We start from the raw sequence: 15,161 nt of genomic DNA on the forward strand, positions 1-15,161 counted from the left end.
AGAGCAGACGCATGTCTGCTCAGCCCCCTCCCCTCTACCTGGTGGGATCCGCTATGCTGGTCCCAGACCAGCAAATAGGCAAGCAAAGCCAATACAAAAAAAAAATTCCCCTTTAAGACCATTGGATGGAAGTGACGTTTGACGTCGCTTCCGTCATCCAATGATATGGAGCCGAGTGGGGGCCATCTTTCCCTCACTCTACTCCATGTCTCTCAGAGGAAAGGACCTGATCGGCTCCGCTGCTACCGACGGCTCCGGTAAGCGGTGGACACTACAGGGGAGCGGCGGGAGGGGCCCCTCTCCCGCCTCCGATAAAAGTGATCTCACTGCGAATCCGCCACAGAGACCACTTTTTCTGAAAGTGGACCGCCCACTGTTTAAAAAGATACCGGGTTATGGCAACTATCTGCTTGCCATAACCCTGGTATTTAATGTCAAACAGCTGTCGTATAAAAAGAAAAATGTTTTTCTTAAATTCTGGTATAAAATTTTGCAAATAAGTAAGTTTTCTCCTTCACTGATGGGCACTGATCAGGCTGAGCTGATGAGCACAGATCAGGCTGCACTGTTGGGCACTGATGAGCACTGATCAGGCTGCACTGATGGGCATTGATCAGGCTGCACCGATGGGCACTGATCAGGCGGCACTGATCAGGCTGCACTGATGAGCACTGATCAGGCTGCACTGATGAGCACTGATCAGACTACACTGATGAGCACTGATCAGGCTGCACTGATGGGCACTGATCAGGCTGCACTGATGAGCACTGATCAGGCCACAGTGATCGGGCTGCACTGATGGGCACTGATCAGGCTGCACTGATGAGCACTGATCAGGCGGCACTGATCAGGCTGCAATGATGAGCACTAATCAGGCTGCACTGATGAGCACTAATCAGGCTGCACTGATGAGCACTGATCAGGCGAGATTGATCAGGCTGCACTGATGGGCACTGATCAGGCTGCACTGATGAGCACTGATCAGGTGGCACTTATGAGCAGTGCACTGATCAGGCTGCACTGATGAGCACTAATCAGGCGACATTGATCAGGCTGCACTGATGGGCAGTGATCAGGCGGCACTGATGAGCACTGATCAGGCGGCACTGACCAGGTGCCACTGATGAGCACTGATCAGGCTGCACTGATGGGCACTGATCAGGCGGCACTGATGAGCACTGATGGGCACTGATCAGGCGGCACTGATGAGCACTGATGAGCACTGATCAGGCTGTACTGATGAGCACTGATCAGGCGGCACTGATGAGCACTGATTAGGCTGCACTGATGGGCACTGATCAGGTGGCATTGATGTATGTGTCATGGTTGCTATGGGATACAAATGGTGTTTTGTCATGTCCCATATATATTGTGGGATGTAACTGTGAACAACCTATCAGAAGCCGCCATGAGGCCTGCTACTTGGTTGCTATGGGATACTAATGCTGTTTTGTAAGCTATAGCAAAAGTGTGCTGTAACCCAGAGCAACCAATCACAAGCCACTGTATAAACTAGGCCACTCTAGGCACCTGAAGCCTGCTGTGCCTTGCTATGGTATACTAATGGATTGTAACATAACAACCAATCAGAAGGCACTATGTATTGGCCAGGCCACTCTAGGCTCCTGATTCTGAAGCCTGCCTCTGGTTGCTATGGGTTACCAGGTCGCTGTATGTTATCAGGGCAGGGGAAACGTCATGTCCGGTATTAGCTGTTGCCGGAAGCGGAAGCCATTGGTGTTGTTTCTTCGGTGAATTTGCCGGTACAATGGGCAGAGCGGAGCGGAAAGCGGAGATGCGGGAGGAAATCGTGAGGCGGGAGCAGCAGAGGGACCGGAGGAGGCAGGTGGGAGGCTTCGGGGAGCGGGCTGGGAGGGTCAGGAAGGACGGGAATAACGGGAACGGTTTGCTTTCTCCCCGCAGATCTCCCGTATATTACACAAGACGGCGGCCGAGAGGAGCCCCGGGGAGCGACAACTGCTGGAGAGCTACGCCGAGCTGGTCCGGGAACTGGAGAGACACCAGCAGAGGAGGGAGAGGGCGCGATACCGGGAGGAGGAGGTGTGTGCACCGGAGTCACAGGGGGCAATCACTGGGCACAGCACTGATGGAGAAGGGAGAGGTGCAATCACTGGGCACGGCACTGATGGTGAAGGGAGGGGTGCAATCACTGGGCATGGCACTGATGGTGAAGGGAGGGGGGCAATCACTGGACACGGCACTGATGGTGAAGGGAGGGGTGCAATCACTGGGCATGGCACTGATGGTGAAGGGAGGGGGGCAATCACTGGACACGGCACTGATGGTGAAGGGAGGGGTGCAATCACTGGACACGGCACTGATGGAGAAGGGAGAGGTGCAATCACTGGGCACGGCACTGATGGTGAAGGGAGGGGTGCAATCACTGGGCATGGCACTGATGGTGAAGGGAGGGGGGCAATCACTGGACACGGCACTGATGGTGAAGGGAGGGGTGCAATCACTGGACACGGCACTGATGGTGAAGGGAGGGGTGCAATCACTGGACACGGCACTGATGGTGAAGGGAGGGGTGCAATCACTGGGCATAGCACTGATGGTGAAGGGAGGGGTGCATTCACTGGGCACAGCACTGATGGTGAAGGGAGGGGTCAATCACTGGGCACAGCACTGATAGTGAAGAGAGGGGTAAATTGCTGGACACAGCACTGATGGTGAAGGGAATCACTGGGCACAGCACTGATGGTGAAGGGAGGTGTCAATCACTTGGCACAGCACTGATGGTGAAGGGAGGTGTCAATCACTTGGCACAGCACTGATGGTGAAGGGAGGAGTGCAATCACTGGGCACAGCACTGATGGTGAAGGGAGGGGTAAATCGCTGTACACAGCACTGATGGTGAAGGGAGGGGGGAATCACTGTGCACAGCACTGATGGTGAAGGGAGGGGTCAATCACTGGACACAGCACTGATGGTGAAGAGAGGGGTTAAAACACTGGGCAAACCACTGATGGTGAAGGGAGAGGTGCAATCACTGGGCACAGCACTGATGGTGAAGGAGGGGTGCAATCACTGGGCACAGCACTGATGGTGAAGGAGGGGTGCAATCACTGGGCACAGCACTGATGGTGAAGTGATGGTGAAGGGAGGGGTACACTCACCGGGCACAGCACTGATGGTGAAGGGAGAGGTGCAATCACTGGGCATAGCACTGATGGTGAAGGGAGGGGTGCATTCACTGGGCACAGCACTGATGGTGAATGGAGGGGTCAATCAGTGGGCACAGCACTGATGGTGAAGGGAGGAGTGCAGTCACTGGGCACATCACTGATGGTGAAGGGAGGAGTGCAGTCACTGGGCACATCACTGATGGTGAAGGGAGGAGTGCAGTCACTGGGCACATCACTGATGGTGAAGGGAGGAGTGCAGTCACTGGGCACATCACTGATGGTGAAGGGAGGAGTGCAGTCACTGGGCACATCACTGATGGTGAAGGGAGGAGTGCAGTCACTGGGCACAGCACTTATGGTGAAGGGAGGGGTAAATCGCTGTACACAGCACTGATGGTGAAGGGAGGGGGGAATCACTGTTCACAGCACTGATGGTGAAGGGAGGGGTGCAATCACCGGGCACAGCACTGATGGTGAAGGTGGGGTGCAATCACTGGGCACAGCACTGATGGTGAAGGGAGGGGGGCAATCACTGGGCACAGCACTGATTGAAAAGGAGGGGTGCAATAACTGGGCATGGCACTGATGGTGAAGGGAGGGGGGCAATCACTGGGCACAGCACTGATTGAAAAGGAGGGGTGCAATAACTGGGCATGGCACTGATGGTGAAGGGAGGGGTGCAATCACTTGGCACAGCACTGATGGTGAAGGGAGGAGTACAATCACTGGGCACAGCACTGATGGTGAAGGGAGGGGTCAATCACTGGGCACAACACTGATGGTGAAGGGGAGGAGTGCAGTCATTGTGCACAGCACTGATGGTGAAGAGCGGGGTAAATCGCTGGACACAGCACTGATGGTGAAGGGAATCACTGGGCTCAGCACTGATGGTGAAGGGAGGGGTCAATCACTGGGCACAGCACTGATGGGGAGGGGGGAATCACTGTGCACAGCACTGATAGTGAAGGGAGGGAGAAATTACTGTGCACAGCACTGATGGTGAAGGGAGGGGTAAATCGCTGGACACAGCACTGATGGTGAAGGGAGGGGGGAATCACTGGGCACGGCACTGATGGTGAAGGAGGGGTGCAATCACTGGGCACAGCACTGATGGTGAATGGAGGGGTGCAATCACTGGGCACAGCACTGATTGAAAAGGAAGGGTTCGATCACTGGGCACAGCACTGATGGTGAAGGGAGGGGTTAAATCACTGGGCAAACCACTGTTGGTGAAGGGATGAGTGCAATCACTGGGCACAGCACTGATGGTGAAGGGAGGGGTCAATCACTGGGCACAGCACTGATGGTGAAGAAAGAGGTGCAATCACTGGGCACAGCACTGATGGTGAAGGGAGGGGTGCAATCACTGGGCACAGCACTGATGGTGAAGGGAGGGGTCAATCACTGTGCACAGCACTGATGGTGAAAGGAGGGGGGAAATCGCTGTGCACAGCACTGATGGTGAAGGGAGGGGGGCAATCGCTGTGCACAACACTGATGGTGAAGAGAGGGGGGAATCACTGTGCACAGCACTGATGGTGAAGGGAGGGGTCAATCACTGGGCACAGCACCGATGGTGAAGGTGGGGTGCAATCACTGGGCACAGCACTGATGGTGAAGGGAGGGGTCAATCACTGAGCACATCACTGATTGAGAAGGAGGGGTGCAATCACTGGGCACTGCACTGATGGTGAAGGGAGGGGTTAAATCACTGGGCAAACCACTGTTGGTGAAGGGAGGGGTCAATCACTGGACACAGCACTGATGGTGAAGGAGGGTGCAATCACTGGGCACAGCACTGATGGTGAAGGGATGGTTAAGGGAGGGGTGCAATCACTGGGCACAGCACTGATTGAAAAGGAGGGGTGCAATCACTGTGCACAGCACTGATGGTGAAGGGTGGAGTGCAATCACTGGACACAGCACTGATGGAGAAGGAGGAGGAGTGCAATCACTGGACACAGCACTGATGGAGGAGGAGGAGTGCAATCGCTGGACACAGCACTGATTGAGAAGGAATGCAATCACTGAACACAGCACTGATGGAGGAGGAGGAGGAGTGCAATCACTGGACACAGCACTGATGGAGGAGTGCAATCACTGGACACAGCACTGATGGAGAAGGAATGCAATCACTGGATACAGCACTGATGGAGGAAGAGGAGTGCAATCGCTGGACACAGCACTGATGGAGAAGGAGGAGTGCAATCGCTGGACACAGCACTGATGGAGAAGGAGGAGTGCAATCGCTGGACACAGCACTGATTGAGAAGGAGGGGTGCAATCGCTGGACACAGCACTGATTGAGAAGGAGGGGTGCAATCGCTGGACACAGCACTGATTGAGAAGGAGGAGTGCAATCGCTGGGCACAGCACTGATGGAGAAGGAGGAGTGCAATCACTGGACACAGCACTGATGGAGGAGGAGAAGTACAATCACTGCGTACTGCACTGATGGAGGGGTGCAATCATTGGGCACAGCACTGATGGAGAGGTGGGCGTGCAAAACTGGGCATAGCATTGATGGGGAAGAGGGGGCAGTCACTGGGTACATCACTGATTTGGGGAGACTACATGGGGGCCTTTATCATTCATATCACTGATGGATATCCATCATAATGACAGGAGGCAACTGAATCGTCTGATGCAGGACATGTGAAAGATGAGAAATAGGCTGATCATAGCCACTAGGGTTGTCCTGATACCACTTTTTTAGGACCGAGTACAAGTACCGATTACCGATACTTTTTTTTTTTTAATGTCACGTGACAGTGTTTTGTTTTTTTTTTTTTTTTGTTTCTTTTTTAATAATGCTTTCTTTTTTTTTTTTTTTAGGGGGGAGGGGGTGAACAGTGTCTGTGTTTTTGGTTTTTTTTGTTTTTTTTTATTTACATTTTTATTATTTTTTACAATAATTTTTTTTTTTTTTTTTTTTTATTGCAATATGTGTTTTTTTTTTTTTTTTTTTTTTTTTTTTTTAAATCAGCCCTGTTGGGGGGCTTTGGTGAGGTATCAGGGGTCTTAACAGACCCCTGATATCTCCCTCTTGAGACAGAGAAAGAGACCGAGGATAGAGATTCCCCAGTCCCTTTCTCTGCAGCCTCAGCTGCACTGAGAATGAATGGAGAGAAGACAGCGGCTCCTCTCCATTCATAAACTGAGACATCGTAATCACAGGAGATTACAATGTTTCAGTTATGTGAATGGACAGAGTCAGCTGACTCTGTCCATTCACACAGCGGAGAGGGACAGAGGAAGAGAGAGGGACAGCAGAACAGCAGGATAGAGGAATGGAGGGGGGCAGCGGAACGAAGAGGGACAGAGGAACGAAGAGGGACAGCGGAGGGGGACAGCGGAATGGAGGGGGCATGGAGGAGGATGCGGTGACAGTCAGCGGTGATCGCGTGTGGGGGAGTTACAAGCACCGATCACCGCTGTATATCACTAAGCAGCTGAAAGCTGCTGGGGGAGAAGTTTGTAACTCCCTCACGTGCCGATCACCGCTGACAGTCAAGGTATCGGCGGAAGCATCGGGAGCATTTGCCCGAGTACAAGTACTTGGGCAAATGCGCGGTATCGGTGCTGATACCGATACTAGTATCGGTATCGGGACAACCCTAATAGCCACCATATTAAACACTGCTAGATACAGGGGTGATAAGTCTTTGTAGGGAATTATTACAGTTTGAGGGTGCATAGCAGCCATTATATAGATCACTGATTGATGTTTCTTTGTAGTATATATACTTACTTGGAGATTATGGCAGGCATTGTTTGTTGTTGCAATTGAAATTTTTGGTTGTCTTATTTAGATTGTTGACACTGATGAAGTGCTGCAGGAGAAGGTGCTAGAACTGGCAGATGCTGTACATGGTGCTAAAAACCTGGTCATCTACACTGGAGCTGGAATCAGCACGGTAAGTAGGATGAACTGCCCCTTGGCGTGGTATGAAAGGATAATGTCAACCTAAAGGTAGCCATGCATGGCTCGATTTTTCTCTTTCTGCCCACTAACAGTTTGGATGGAGGAATGTCCTTTGTCAGCTATTGTATCCACGGCTGTCTGAATATCCAAACAGTGACTGCATCTGATAAGATGTAGTCTCTGTTTGGCTAATTGTTTTTAAAGCCGGGTGAAAAATTAGTCGGGTGGAAAATTGATTTGGCTTGCAAGGCCAAATACTGCTCAAATTTTGACCAGTTCAGCCGGAATTGGCCAAATTCAGACTGTCTATGGCCAGCCTCTTCTGCAATAAAAGTTCCTTGACTTCCTGTTTCAAGAATCTTGGAATTTATACTGAGCAGTGCATGTACAGGTTGGTGTACAATCCCAACATACACAGGAGTTACACCATTTAGAGCCAGCTAATAAATGTGATAAACCTGGAAGAAGAGTGGGCAAAGATGTCAGCATTGGTGAGGAAGCTCCGAGATGTTGCATTGCTGGAGCAGAGGTAAGTTTACTTCTGCTGCTAGCTCATTTATAATGTGTGATATTTTTTTTTTTTTTTTTTTTTAAATGGCGTTAAACCCATTCATTTAAAGTGATATTAAAGGTTAAATTTTTTTATTTTTCTAAAATATTGAACATGTACTTGCCTGATCTGTGCAATAGTTTTGCACAGAGCCGTCCGGATCCTCCTCTTCTGGGGTACCCCCTCCTAGAAAGCCGCTCGCTAAGGGGTATTAGTGCGGGTTCTAACCCAGGCTGCACTGTGTGCATCTTAGCCCTGCCCTCCAACTCCCTCGTCGCTGGATTTGATTGATAGCAGCGGGAGCCAGTGGCAAGTAAAAACCTTTTAGCCTTTAGAACCACTTTAACTGTTTCCCAAAGCAGTTATATTAAAGGCATGCTGTGAATAACTGTGACAGTTTGTGTGTGTGCTCTCAACTAAACTGTCAAGCTATTAAAGAGGAAGTAAACTCTTCTTCCCTTTTTTTTTTTTTTAATATCATTTTTCTTATCTGCAAAGTAAAGGCATAATGTGCTAGTATGTAATGTGTATCACCTATAATACCTGGCTGATCTTGCCAGTTTCTACCCTCCCCCTGTATGCTGACTCCGATGTATCAGGGCTGCTGAGCACAGACACCGGAGTCAGCGTATGTGCCTCCGTCATCCACAGCCTGCTCTGTGTCTCCTGTGTGCTCTCCCCCCTTCCTTCTCTGCCTGACAGCTCCATGTCTGTGCTGCCCCCTCTCGTCCTGCTGCTCAAATTACTGTGTATTTTTCATAATCCTCTGTTTTTTACTGTAATGGCACCCTGTGACTATGCTTTATGAACATAATGCTGTGTATATACCTTGATTACAGAGCGCTGATGCGCTCTCATTGACCTGCTGCTTCTCTCCTCTCTTGGCCCGACCGATGCAGAGGGCGGGGCCGCCTCTCCTCTCCTCCCCTCCTAACTGACGTCAGCGTGGGACCCTTGGCCCCGCCCACTGCATCTGTCAGGCCGAGAGAGGAGAGAAGCAACGGGTCAGTAAGCACAGATCAGCACTCTTTAAACAAGGTATATACAACATTATTTGCATAAAGCACTGTCACGGAGGGCCATTACAGTAAAAAATAGAGGATTATGAAAAAATACATTGGTGGGTTAACAACCACTTTAATTTTGCCATGGTCAAACAGCGGCTCGTTGGAACCATGAGAAGCTCACATCTATTTTAACAGATACCCAAGCTAAGTTCTTGGAAGATTTGGGACGTGTGGATTGTTTTAATGACCAACTGAACCTGGACCGCTCTTTGCTATCCATATGACTGCTCATATAAGAGGGTTACACGGTGGACTGGATCGTGCAGGAAACCTCTCGCACCTCTTTTCCCCCCTTTTCCCTTTTCTCCCCCAGGCAAATCTCTTGGTCCCCCCCCCCTTCTAACCACAGGTTCTGTGCTGAAGGCAATCATTTTACAATGAGCCATTTAGATCACACCTCTTCACTATGCTTATTTACACTCAAAGAACTGAACACCCTGATCATGGTTGCATGCTTTTTGTATTGAGTTGCAGCCACCTGATTTGTTCTTTATGAGCTGGGGTGACTGATTAAGCGCCCCCCCTTGAATCCACTTTTGATTCAGAGTTATTCGTTGCTTGTCTTTGTCTTTGTGTGTGTTTGACACTTCTGTTTGCTTCGAACAGGCAGCTGCTATTCCAGATTATCGGGGACCAAGTGGGGTCTGGACTCTACTGAACAAAGGCAGAAGCGTAAGGTGAGTAGACACAAGGGTCCCATTTTTATAAAGAAGTGGAGTGCCTTACCTTGGCTATACTGCCACATTTATGAAGCACAGAGCTTTGCTTTACAAATGTGCCTCTTAAGAAAGCTGAGTGACATTCATTTCAATGAATAAATGGGGGGGGAGTGGCAAGAAAGAAAAGAGTCAATTCGCTTGAACTCTTATGCCTCGTACACACGATCGGAAAACCGTGGAATTTTGTCCGAGGGGCGTTGGCTCAAACTTGTCTTGCATACACACGGTCACACAAATGTTACGAACGTAGTGACGTACTATGTGGTTTTCAGCTCTTTAGCGCCACCCTTTGGGCTCCTTCTGCTAATTTGTTGTGAGTGTTGATTCGCGTTTTTCAGTTCGTTTCTGAACGGCTGTCCGTCAACCAGCCATGTTGCGGAGGAGATAACGTGTTATTTATTATTGGCCTTGGAGTTATTGCTTTGACATTATTTTTTTGGTTGAATAATGATTTGCTTTGGTATATTTTCTTTATTTTTGGATGCATAGAATGCACTTTTTGGTTAAGTTCTATTGGCAGACAGCATGTATAATTTTTTTTTTTTTTTCTTTTAATGCACAATAAAAAAATAGTGTAGAATAATAGTTGGCTATGTGTTTTACTTCAAATGACAGTTTGGGAGTAGGCAGTTACATTTTAAAAAAATACAATGTAAAATTGACAAGGGACACCAACATAGTTGTATCTTTGATTTTAAAAACTACGGGATAATGGTGTTGTGGTAACTTGCCCAAATAAAAAACAAAAAAAACAAAAAAAAAACATAATAATATTATTCTTGATATCACTAGAAAAAAAAGCCTTTGAAAATTTGTTTGCAATAACTCCATCAGTATCACCAGCAAAGTAGCTTTGTTATTATCCCATTAAAGAAGAGAATTGTACGCTACATTTCGAGATTTTATAATTTACCGCGCCATGAATGTTAATTCTCCATTACAAACGCTAGTTTAGAAGACCGACCGCTTCTGCTTCCGAGCATGCGTGTTTGTACTTTGGACTTTTGTCCGACGGACTTGTGTACACACGATCGGAAAATCCGACAACACACATTTGTTTGGCGGAAAATTTGAAGACATGCTAGTCCAACATTTGTTGGCAGAAAGTCCGACAACAATCTTCCTATGGAGCGTATACACGGTCGGATTTTCCGCCAACAGCCTGACATCCAACATTTCCCGTCGGAAAGTCCGATCGTGTGTATGGGGGGTTTAGGCACCGTTCACATAGGTACAGTGTACACCCGTGCAAGGGCCATGTTTGGCTGCATGGGAATGCACAGGTGTTCTGTACATCTCCACACAGGCAGTCCCATTCATGTCAATTGGGATGCAGCAGTTACACCAAAACAGCTGTTGGACCCAATTTGACAACTGTCTTGGTGTGGGTGCTCGGCCCCAAATGCACGCTATCTGTGTTCAGAGCCTAGCACATGCATGGTTGTCAAATTGGGAGCAGTGGCTGTGTCCGTGCAGCTGACACGTCCCAATTGATGTGAATACTAGGACTGCCTGCAGAGGGAGCTCAATGAGACATGGCAGGCTTCACAGCACTGCCTGCACCTTTATGTATTTCTAAAATGCCAGCAGTGTGTGGAGTAAATATCTCCCAGAGGGTGGTTTTCGCTCCCCGTTATAAATAGGTCACAATGGGCCCGATAAACGATCAGTGGCGCAGAGTGAGACAGAGAAATTATGTGCAAAACAATTACTAAAGAGTTGAAAATTGCGACATATCTATTATTTCTCCATGACCATAGTTTATAAGAAGTCCTGCACTACTTACTGCTTGGCTCACTTATTTATTCGCCCAAAATATATACAATATTCTTAGTGTTATTTTGCGATAATTGCGTGACTTGTAGAAGTGAACGGTCTGCACACTGATTTTGTCACTAATGTAAAACTAGCTTTAATATAATAAGTAGAGGATTCACAACATATAGTCTTGTCTGTCCACCACCCATTCCAACGTGTTTCACCCCACAAAGGGCTTAATTGTGGAGTGTCTCTGACATTGTCCATGATTAAGCCCTTGTGGGGTGAAACACGTTGGAGACTATGGGGTTGATTTACTAAGGGCACATTCACACTTAAACTGCGTGAAATCACAGAGCAGCTGGAGCGATTTGCTCCAAGCGCTCTGCGTTTACGGCTACTAGGGAGTCGTGTGGTGAACGATTCGGCTCAATGCACTGCTCCCTTTTTTTTTTTTTTGTTTTTTTTTTTTTTTTTTGTTTTGTTTTATGTACAAGCTTTATTGAAAGTGTACAAAACGTACACTTCATTCACCGCAATGCCGGGGAGCGCACTGCGTGATATGGACCTGCTATTTGGCCCTTTGCGCTCCGATAAATGGCAGCTAGTCTGCATTTTAGTACAGCACGCTGCAGCACAGCGCTAGGCTGCATTGCAATGTGAACAGGACACATAGGGATCAATTGTTTCCTGTGTGTCCCTGCGGTGACTGAGGTTTTACCATGCAGTAAAACATCTGTCACTGCATATAGTGTGAATCGGTCCTAAAACTGAAGAGTGCAAAATCTGGTGCAGCTGTGTATGGTAGTCAGTCGGCTTCTGACTTCAGCTTGTTCAGATAAACTTTGACAAAAAAAAAAAAAATCTGGAAGCTGAGTGGTTTCTATGCACAGCTGCACCAGATATAACTAGTACCCCCCTATATGTTGTGAATCCTCTAGCTAGTGATTAAATACCACCAAAAGAAAGCTCTATTTGTGTGAAAAAAAAAATGATAAAAATGCGATTTGGGTCCAGTGTTGCATGACCACGCAATTCTCATTCAAAATGCGACAGAGCTGAAAATTGGTCTGGGAAGGAAAGGGGGGGGGGGGGAGTGCCTGGTATTGAAGCGTGTATATATAATATTTTTTTTTTTTTTTCAATGAGATCAAACTTTTTCTTTTTTCTTCCAGCCAAAAAACGCCCCAGCCAAAAACAGTTTAACAGCTTATGTGTGCATAGACACATAGGGTAACATGCTGGAGAGTTTATTGACTGTAGAAAAAAACGTCTGACGCCAAAAACAGCAGCTGTAAAAACGTCCAGTGTGCATGAGGCCTAAGAAGTAAGGCTCCATTCACACTAGCGTGTTTTTTGATGCATTTTGCAGAAATGCATGGGAATTTTTTAACATGGGTTCCTATGGAACATGTTCTCATCAATGCCTTTTTGTACCTCTGCATTTTTAGAAAGGGTCAGGGACTTTTTTTTTCATGCAAAATGCAGCGTTTTGCATGTAATAGAATTCAATGGACCAGCATCAAAAACGCAAGTGCAGCGTTTTTGCAGCGTTTTTGGCGTTTTTTTTTTTTTATTTTTTTTTTTTTTTAGACTGTATACTATATATAAAAAGCGTCAAAAACGCTACAAAAACGTGGCAAGCATCACAAAAAAAACTCCAAAAACGCTCAAAAGCAACATGCATAGATGTGAATCGAGCCTAAGAGGATTCACAGCTAGTTAATTTCTACTTGACAAGAGGAACAGCTGAGCAAGGATGTGCTCCTGGGCATTCACCTGATGAGAGCTGGAGGGAAAGAGGAAAGTTTGCAGCGGCACAGCTACTAATGATTTCACAATTACATGACCTGTTGCATGTCCACGTCACCTCAGACAGAAATGTGTTGCGATTCATGGTGTTTTTTTTTTTTTTTTTTTTTTTCGGCACCACAAATAAATGACTGAAAATGGCGCAACCTACGCTAACTTATTGGCACATTTTTTTTGGGCCCAATGTGGTGGTGTGTTTTATTTATTTATTTATTTTTTCCTTGGCGACCATGTAAAGCTAATTAAACCCTTTGTTTATTGTTTTATTTCTGTAGCACTGGTGATCTAAGTGAAGCTCGGCCAACCTTCACACACATGTGCATTGCTCGACTCCACAGAGCAGGACTGGTAAGTTACCTTTCTTTGTACATGTTCTTTACCCGTACACACAATCCGAAAATCGGATGAAAAATACAGCTTTTGCAGCGATCGTACGATAATCGGATTGTTAGTACAGAGCTTTCGAGAGCCGATCGCGACAGTTCATCCGTTTATTATGTGATCGGACAAACCCGAAAATTTAAATTGTTTTTGTTTAATCAGTGCAGTTGTCGTCCGAAAATACAATAGAAATACTCTACAACACATGACATCACTTCCGAATTTTTTTTTATTCTGTCGTACGAGAATTTTTGTCACTTTAGTAACCTCTCCATTTTCGATATGCGACTAGCATGCAAAGAAAAAAAAACGGACGATTTGATTTTCGGATCGTGTGTATGGGCCATTACATCCTCCCTTGTGTAGACATCTAAAAGACTGTTGTTGCCACCTTGCATATGGTCTCAGCAGACACTGATCTGTCCCTCAAGAGACACTCTAGTACAGGCGGTCCCCTACTTACAAACATCCGACTTACAAATGACTCCTACTTACAAACGGAGGGAGACAACAGGAAGTGAGAGGAAATCTACCCCTAGGAAGGGAAAGAGGTAATATGGGAAAAAGGTGTCTCCACTGATGCTTTATCACCAATCCTTGTTTCCCTAATAACCCAAAATTTTCAAAATCCAATTATCATTGGGACAGATAGTGAGGTGATCTATCCATTGATCTGAGCAGAGTGAGCGGATTATAGGTCCGTGTCCGCTCAGTTTATGCATTGTGAATATGCTCTGCTGTATGTGTACACCCGAATGCCCTCCAATGCGATCCACCTAGATGAAAGGGGACGGGTTCCCTTCTGTTTGTTTTTTTTTTTTTTTTTTTAATGGACTGGATAGGATTGGAGGTAGCCAGACTTGGGTCCGTTTACACCTGCCAGTCCACGAGGGTCAATGGAGGGTCTGATCAGGCCTGCTGAAAAACTTACAGGCAGACCTGATTGGACCCTTCATGTGAAAGGGGCCTAATCGGATACTCTCAAAAGAGTAAAAGGCTATGGAGAAGTTGTAGATTGTCAATTCCCTAGCACATTGCAAGTCAAAGAACAAAAAAACAGTTTATGGAAAGAAAAAAAAAAAAATCTGCAGGTAAGCATTTCAGATACTTGATTTTTCTGTACTTTTTCCTGCTGTGTGTTTGTTTTTTTTTTTTTTTTTTTATTATTAATATTTTATTTTGTCAAAGTTGTTTTATCCCTACCCTGTTATAGGCTTTCCACTACGGGTCGACCGATTATCAGGGGCAGATATTCACATTTTTTTTTAACGTATTGGTATCGGCCCGGAACGTACCAATATTGCTTCAAGTTGTTTTTTTTTTTTTTCACACTTTATTTAGTCATATCACTTTTGCACATATATATTTTTGTATATAGTGGTTAGCGCAAATATCACCTTCTTCTTTTTTTTTGTCCTGGTTTTTTTTTTTTTTTTTTTAATACTTTCAAGTGCAGAGAAGGGGTTTGGGGTCCTATAGACCACAGATTCCCTCCGTAAAAGAGTACCTGTCACTGCCTATTACTTTCACAAAGATGTTACATTCCTTGTGTCAGCAATAAAAGTGATGAAAAAATGTAAAAGGACAGTGTAAAAATAAAAACTTTAAATGTACAAAATATCGGCACCTGATATCGGCTGTTTGTCTGAAAGGTGGCTAAAAAATCTATCTATCGCCCCTGAAAAAAACGATATTGGTCGACCCCCCCCCCCTACTTTCCACCAAGCCCCAATGTGGCAACACTTGAGTCTGACAATTGGCTACTCTAGAACTGAGCATTATGGAAGGTTGGGGGGGTGT

At 46.7% G+C, this 15,161-nt stretch overlaps 1 protein-coding gene across 1 annotated transcript in view; it reads left to right on the forward strand.

The window, feature by feature from the left end:
- Nucleotides 1-1,649: 1,649 nt before the first annotated feature.
- Nucleotides 1,650-15,161, forward strand: part of SIRT7 (sirtuin 7) — a 27,808-nt gene continuing 14,296 nt past the window's right edge. The window contains exons 1-5 of the mRNA XM_073606723.1: nt 1,650-1,846; nt 1,924-2,061; nt 6,962-7,066; nt 9,298-9,368; nt 13,256-13,328. Coding sequence (XP_073462824.1) covers nt 1,769-1,846; nt 1,924-2,061; nt 6,962-7,066; nt 9,298-9,368; nt 13,256-13,328 — 465 coding nt within the window. The 5' untranslated portion in view covers nt 1,650-1,768. The remainder of the gene's footprint in view (nt 1,847-1,923; nt 2,062-6,961; nt 7,067-9,297; nt 9,369-13,255; nt 13,329-15,161) is intronic.

Source organism: Aquarana catesbeiana, linkage group LG12, assembly GCF_042186555.1.
Source record: "Aquarana catesbeiana isolate 2022-GZ linkage group LG12, ASM4218655v1, whole genome shotgun sequence".
In the NCBI taxonomy this organism is placed as follows: Eukaryota; Metazoa; Chordata; class Amphibia; order Anura; family Ranidae; genus Aquarana; species Aquarana catesbeiana.